General features: G+C 32.0%; 1 protein-coding gene across 2 annotated transcripts; it reads right to left on the bottom strand.

The window, feature by feature from the left end:
- Positions 1 to 506: 506 nt before the first annotated feature.
- Positions 507 to 2,674, bottom strand: LOC25493125 (dof zinc finger protein DOF1.4). Of its 2 annotated transcripts, none has more exons than XM_013601544.3 (2): positions 2,496 to 2,674; positions 507 to 2,305 (listed from the first exon to the last, which is right to left on the bottom strand). In XM_013601544.3, exons 1-2 carry the CDS (start codon positions 2,550 to 2,552, stop codon positions 1,208 to 1,210), a joined length of 1,155 nt encoding a protein of 384 aa, XP_013456998.1. In that variant the 5' UTR covers positions 2,553 to 2,674; the 3' UTR covers positions 507 to 1,207. The 2 variants fall into 2 exon arrangements, with proteins under 2 accessions (XP_013456998.1, XP_024638603.1); XM_024782835.2 differs by having other exon boundaries at positions 2,523 to 2,670.
- Positions 2,675 to 7,934: the final 5,260 nt, after the last annotated feature.

Raw genomic sequence — 7,934 nt, 5'->3', positions numbered from 1 at the left:
TTAAAACTTCTATAAGTATCAATGGAGAGACGAATTTAATTAATATTTTGCCATTCACGGAACATTCTAAAATTATAATCCCCTAAAAAAGAAATTATAATATATAGAACTAGGTTAATATACAGTCCCACATTTTCAATATTTTTTTTTGGATAATTGTCAAAAGATAGAGTGAAAAAAAAATGTAATAGGAGTATGAATATTGGAAGTTGGAACCAAGAAAATATATGAGTGTTTGTTGATAAAACCTGTCATGCACCTAGCATTATGGTTTCTAGGCACCTGAATTGAATATAGATGATGAAATGTTCCCTGCCACTAAATGACAACATATAAGTTTGAGTCTTGCAGCTTAATTCCTATTGTGTGTAACAGTTTTGAGCCAGACTATCATAGCCCACATACAGTTCCACACCATTTCAGGATCTATATGCTTGGTAGTACTACTCTTTAACGTGATCTTGTCTAAAGTAGATAATAACAAAATAATAGCAATACACTTTGCATGAACTAAAACTTTCTTAATAGATGAAAAACCACACACCAAATACCAAACCAATCAAAGTAAATAATATTAATCCCCCCTCCTCTTCTATACCACAATTATACCCCCAATAACCTTCATAACCTAACCCCTTCCAAATGTTAAGAAAGTTAACAAAAAAAGAAATCAACACATTAGATTTCTTTTCATCATATAGTGAGTAAATCCCCCAACCTCACCACCCTAACTAATCACAATAATACATTAGAAAAAGTAAAGAAAATAAAGGATATGTCATTGCATATACACATTACAAAATTAATGAAAAAGACCAACTTACTCAATCAATCAACTATGGTAATGGAAGTACTTGCACCATATCCTTTGATCTGAGCTTCACTGACACAGTTACACACATGATGAGAGAAGAGGATCCGAGGTTCCTCTCAGCCCAAATTCTCAACCTTGAAACATAAAACTGACAGGGTTGAAGAGTAGTAGTATATTTGCAGCTGACATGATCTCTCTGATCCTAAACTCTCTCACCTTTTAAGTATCTTCTTTTTCTTTTTTTTCCAATGTAAGTAAACCAAACCCAATTGACCCCAAATGAAAATAAAAAACAAAAGCAGCATTTTTCAGCAATAGAAGCCTAATAGAGCTAAAGAAAAAGACCTCAAAGAGATAGCTAGATAGTTTGAAAACGATGCTTCATGTTGATTTCTAGATCAGAGAAGTAACTGAATTATGACCAATATTATTAGGTTGATGATCAGTATTCCAAACACTGCTCAAACCTGTTGCTGCAGTGTTGTTGTTGTTGTTGTTGTTGTTGTTGTTGTTGGTGTTGTTGTTATTCCAATAAAGAGAAGAAGAATCTGACAAACCCATATTCTCCATCTGGTTTTGAAAAGCAACACCACCATTAGGCACATTCATATTATTACTCCACTGATCCAACCTGTTTTGTAATCCTTCACCTAATTTCACTTCTTTTGAATCCATCATCCCAGCCTCATGATGAAAAGGATCACCACCTTTCATTCCACCACCAGCTGCACTCATGAATTTCTGTTGCAGTAGTGTAGAGTTAAGTAGAGAAGCCATAACTGGAGTAGTAGAGGCCATGGAGTTATCGTTAGTTGAAGTAGAAGAAGAACCAAAGATGGAACTGTAGTTGTTATTATTTGAACCAAACCCATTTCTGTAATCATCATGATGATTAAGATTAACTACCCCAGATGAAAAACCTAATCCAAGACCATTCACCTGAGGCTGCTGCTGCTGAAGATGATCATAACCAGAAGAAGAACTTGAAACTCTTGTAGAATTGAACCTTGTTGCAAAAGGAAAGTTCATCACATCATGACAAGAAGAGTTACCATAAAGAAGAGAATTGATATGGTTTGAGGTAGAAGCAATATCAAAACTATGGTGTTGTTGTTGTTGTTGTTGAGAAGGAGGGTTTGAATTAGCACTATTAGGAGTTGAAGAAGAAGGAGAAGCAGTAGCAGTATCAATATTTGAAGAAGAGTGATTTGGTCGTTTAAGACGTTTGTTTTTTCTGCAACCACCACCAACAGGAACGTTTCTAAGTGTTCCACCTCTTGTCCAATATCTTTTACAGGCTTTGCAGAAGTGTCTTGGTTGTGATAAACTATAGTTATTATAGTAACAGAATTTAGTGTTTGATGAATCACAACGTGGACACCTTAAAGCTTGTTGTTGCTGTTGAAGAAGCTCTTGACCTGGTTTTTCCATAACCCTATTTCCACCACCACTTGAAGAAGCCATTGAAACCTTAAGATCATCTATCTCAGCCTACAATAGGATAAGAAAAAAAAATTAGATATTTTTTTAATGGAAAAAAGAAGAAGAAAGAGAAAGTGTTTTAAGGTGGTGCATGTTTTAGTCAGTGGCTATATTCTGTTCCAAGAGGAAAACAACAAAATTTGAGTGGTCATGTATTTTTGTCTAATAATTGAGATAGAGAAAGAGAGTGAGATGGAACCTGTGTCAATTTGTTACAAGTGATTACCGTTTTCTCATCAACACAGTTACCAAACATTTTGGTCTCTATGAGTTAGTTGAAATGAGAGATATCAGACAAAGAGCAGTTGGCGCCTTGAGTCTCGCTTGATGGCCTTAGAAATGTAGTATACAAAGAGAGTGAAGAGACTGCCTAGCTAGCTAGCATGATAAGGTGAACATATGTACATTTAATATACATCCGCATGCAACTGCAGAGATAGATCCCTCAAACCTGGTAAAACCAAAATAAGTGACGAAACTCTCTTTTGATAGGTTATTACTGTTGCATTCACATGACCGAATTCGAACTAAGACATCTAGTTAAGTTGAAAGAGATCTTTTACCATTTTATTTCAAATGTTTTGGAGTATTAATAATATTATTTAATTAAATGACCTAAGACTTAAGAATGATATAATACTATATGGTAGATTAATTAATTGAATTGTGTAGCTAGGTTCACGTGATGGGTTTGGTCTAAGATGGAATTTGGGTGATAAAATAATGGAATTGGAATTGTGCAGTGGAATATAAAAAAGAACATTCGAAATCCAAGAAAGGGACATAGAGGTAAAGCGTGATTAGGATGAATCTTGAGTGGTTCAATAAAGAAAAAAAAATAGTAAAAATAAAGAACACACACCCACATATATACTCCAACGTAACATTCTTTTGTGCAGAGAGATACATTGAGGGAATCCCTAAGACCTGCTCAAAGCCCTAGGCATGTTGTAATAAGGCAAAATCCCACTTCAAATTTTTCTAATATTTAATTTAATTAGTATAGTATATAATTCAAAAATAATGTAACTTAGGTCAAGTTTTTTTATAGCATTTTCTTTTTCTTTCAAGTTGTTAGTATCAAGATCTTAATAACATGAACAAAAAATATAAGACAATTGCATGGACCTTTTACAGATAAACATACGTATATATTAGGTAATAAAGATGGTTTCTCTATTAAGATAGTATTTATTCATAAAGGGAGAGACAAATTAACAGAAGTATATAATGATAAACAAAATAAAAAAAATGAAACAAGAACAATCAATATGTTTATATGATGTACTAAAAGTTCCAAATGAAAGGGACAAAAAACCACCATGTGGCTCTTTACATCTCAAGAAGACTCAATTGAATTACACAACGAGGTCACACTTTGCATTTGTAATTAAAAGACTCTTTGTTCTACTCCATAATTTTCTTCTCTCATCCATGTTGACCAAAGATATCACTTTTGTTCTTGTTTTTTTTTAATCAAAAGACAATAAACCGTTAATGGAGTGTGAGTGTGTCAGAGAGTGAGGAAGAGAGATCAGCCATGAGATGGTGGCATGGAATGGAACCTTGATGTACATAACCATGTGGTAAGCAGCTAAGCTTTTAAGCAAAAAAGTAACAATAATTAAAGAAAGATAAAGCAAAACACAGAAGATATGGGTGGATAAACAGATTTTGTAGTCCTCCAAGGGATTTTCTTCTCCTTCCCTACTTCCCATCATTATTCTCCACCAGTTTAATTCTCTGTCATATAAACCTTGGTATTAGTTAACTAAAATATTACATCTACTACACTTTTGATTTGATCAGTTGATATATATATATATGTAAGGTTGTACATTCATTATAAAGCATGAATCTATATTACAAAATAAGATAAAAAAATAACATGTCCAAAAATTGTTAATATGATGGTGGATTTGTTTGTAATATTGACTGCTACAATATATGTATCTTCACTAATTGAGATCAGTCACCATCGGTCATGATTTGAGTGTACTATTTTCATGTGAGTGAAAATTAATTTAACTCGACCAATCAATGGTTACCATAACATATGATCTGAGAAATGTCATTGTTAGACTTTTGACTAATTGCTTCAATTTAGGTTTGAATAATTTTCATATAGAATTACAATCAGTACAAAATGACACAAATGCACCATCGAATCCAAACGGGTGGTTGAAACGGAGGAAAACATCAAGTGTTTTATGTGTTATAAAAGTACCGTTTAAATTGAAGAGAAAATTTTATCGTACATCTGCTAATTTTGACAGTGTTTTATGGATAGAGTATTAGACAGTAAAAAAACCAACGCGAAAATGAAACAAGTGTAAGCAAGATGAAGATGTTTTGTTGAAGATGTGTAAGACTAAACCCTAGACCGATATTCAATTTTGTTAACAAGACATATGTTAATATTTTCATTGTTAGACTTTTGACTAATTGCTTAAATTTAGATTTGAATTTTTTTTACTTAGAATTACCATCCATACAAAATGACATAGAAATAAACCATCGAATTCAGGTGTTTTATGTGCTATAAAAGTACCGCTTAAACTAAAGAGGAAATCTTATTGTACAACTGGAATACCAATGGTATTGTATGAATACGCGGTAAACAAAACCAAAGCGAAATGAAACAAGTGTAACAAAGATGAAGATGTGGTAAGAGTAAACCCTAAACCCTATATTTAAATTTTGTTAACAAGACATAAGTTAACATTGCTGTTATGTTTGTTTACTAGTAAAGTAAGAGTCGCATCAAAGTAGAAAGTGAGTGTGGATTTTATTACAAAAATTGAAGTAAGAACAAACATGCACGCGAAACTACATAGGGAGTGACATTGGTCAATTTAGAGTTAGAGAGAGGGAGTGGAGGTGGGTCCTTATTACCACACTGAGTGATTGTGGACCCCATCACCACCGGACAAGAGATTCCAATTTAGCAAGCATGAAAGAAACCCAACGCGCACGTTAAAGGGAACTCTGTAAAGTGTCAAAAAAACACTAAACATATAGAGAGAGACTACGTTGGGGGACCAAAGCATCAAATCCAAGCCAACTGTACCCATCAAAATGTGCCCACAATGCACCCTAAACTATGTGCAGACATAGATCTCACTCTCCATTTCATATCCCTATTTTTTTCATTATTGGCCATGTATATTTTTTTTTTTAAGAGAAGTGATATTTCTACGATCATTTTCTGACAACTTTCTCTTTCATACTCATATTATACTTTTATTCTCTCTCTTTCTTTTTTTCTCTCCATTGTTTTTTATCAATGAAAAGAATGGAAAAAAAATTATCACATAAGTTGTCTCATTTAACTGTTCAAATAATACTACTCATTTTTAATAGGACATCCACTTTGTTTCTTGGGATTTTTCATGTTTTTACTTCAAATCACTTTTCTACCCTCTTTTCTAGTTATTTTTTAAATTTGGATCATGCATGTTGTGACCGCATGCAGTTAACCATATCTGAATTGTTCAATTAAGATTGTACGATCCACAACATCAAATTTAAAATTTAAATTGTTCGATTTAAAATATTTTTTACTTTGCACCATATTGAATAAAAAAAAAGTAGTCACTTTGCGCCACTTAACATGTGCAACGCTATTTAACTTGCATACAAGTTTACACTTGCGCTAGTTAACTAGTGCGAGCACATTGGGTGAAGAGCAGAATTCTTGATGTTATACATATGCACCCAAATCACTCTTTGTTTTCTCAATAGTGTAAAAATATAATAGTACATGCTATGGTAAAGTGGATCTAAATTTGATGATGCATGGTCTATGGAAGAATTTGAATGGAATTTTGTGGAACCTCATATTCCTTATGGTGGACTTATACATCATGTGTAGTTTGTGTACCTCATGTACTTAATTATTTATTATATTGTACCGACTGTGATGAATGCTTGTAATATTCCAAAAACAATATTAAACCACACGAGAGTGAAACACATGCCATGGTACGTTAATGATCACTTCACGGGCAAATTTTATTCCACAGTAAAAAAATCTTTCAATTAACCATAATTAATCAACTCATATATGGTTTAAAGAAAAGATTTGAGTAACTCAATTGATTTGAACTTATGTATAAAAATTAATTATACAACTAATCACTAACATTTGTCATTTTAAAAGAAAAAAAAATGGTTTAAATAAACTCATTTATAGTTTGGGTTGGTTTTCATTCAGGGAAATAATTCATGACTCATATATGATTGCATTGTAAACCATAAAAAGGTTGGGCAGAACAAATTCATGTAAATCATATTTAGAAAGTTTTCTTATCCAATATATACACTTTAATTTACAAAGTTGATGTTTCTTCTTTCTATTGCCATCAATTGACAACAACAAGACAGAAGTATCGGATTGAGATATCTTACACTCGCACAATTAGTACTTCGATAACTGTTGGATCAAGATCAAATGGTTCACAATCTATAATATATATAAGCAATTAGATCTTAATCTGACGGTCATCGATGTACTTATTGAGTGAATGTTGAATATCCCAATTGCATGAATTCATATTCCCAATTTTAGATAGAAATGGATTATTGTTTATTTTGCTATATTTATGCACCTGATCTTGGTGTTAACATAATAATTGACCACTCGATCATAGTGAAAAGTAAGTAGCAAGCAATAGTAAAAGAGTCACACCTTGGAAAGTAGACCATAAGAAGCAAAGCTATAGAAAAATCCAGTAAGGAAACTGGTCATACACGGTCTTTTAACAACAGAATCTACCACTTATGGCTTTGGACTCTAGTTTATGGAAGTTTCAAGTATATTCAATCCTGTGGGGCCTTTTAGAATGTTTGTGAGGGACTTTTCTACTGTATTATTGTTGTTATGTTATATATACTTTACTGAGAGATGCTTCAATATGATTATTTTAATGTTTTCCTATTTCCCTTGGAATGGGTGTGGGAGCTTAAAATGATAGTCTCAAAACTTAGCAATAGAAATCAATTTGATTTGGGATTCTTCCTCTTAGTGACTATCAATAAGCAATTATATGTTTAGCAAAAATAAATAAATAATTGTAACATGAAAATGATAGATGGATAAAGAAATATAAGAAAAGACCAATGGTTGCATTGTGGAATGAGATGTTACTTGCTCCCAACCTGTCCACAGATCATATATGCAGATATGAAGTTTCTATTATAAATAATTATGATTTTTAAATTTTAATGATCATGTCTTATAAATTATGTGCTTACATTATACCCTTTATTAATTTATAGTATTCTTAGTGTCCATTATAATATGTATTGCGAAGCATATGACATATGGGCCATATAACATAATAATATTTAAGTAAACACTCTATATCCTAAAATTTTGTTGGATATGTAACATCACATTATCCGATCATTTGATGTCATACAACCAATCAAAACATTTAGAATTGACACATCAATTAATGTTTTTAATTTTATGTAGTAATTCTGAATTTTTTGATTGCTTGCATGTACAAAATTGTTTGGAACTGTCGATCCATCACCATTAAACTCTTTTAATAATTGAAAAATAAATTTAAATTTTAAATTAATTTTACTTATGTATTGCTACCACATAACTTCAGTGCAATAAAGATTTTTC

The sequence above is a fragment of the Medicago truncatula genome, chromosome 4 (genome assembly GCF_003473485.1).
Source record: "Medicago truncatula cultivar Jemalong A17 chromosome 4, MtrunA17r5.0-ANR, whole genome shotgun sequence".
Classification (NCBI taxonomy): domain Eukaryota; kingdom Viridiplantae; phylum Streptophyta; class Magnoliopsida; order Fabales; family Fabaceae; genus Medicago; species Medicago truncatula.
The sequence above is the reverse complement of the archived record's forward strand: the minus strand, read 5'-3'. Positions and strand labels throughout refer to the sequence as shown.

Excerpts from the sequence above, each read along its gene's own strand:
- LOC25493125 (XM_013601544.3), bottom strand. The coding sequence starts at position 2,552 with ATGTTTGGTAACTGTGTTGATGAGAAAACGGTAATCACTTGTAACAAA. Across the intron at positions 2,306-2,495 it reads CTTGTAACAAATTGACACAG|GCTGAGATAGATGATCTTAA; the intron begins GTTCCATCTCAC and ends ATCCTATTGTAG.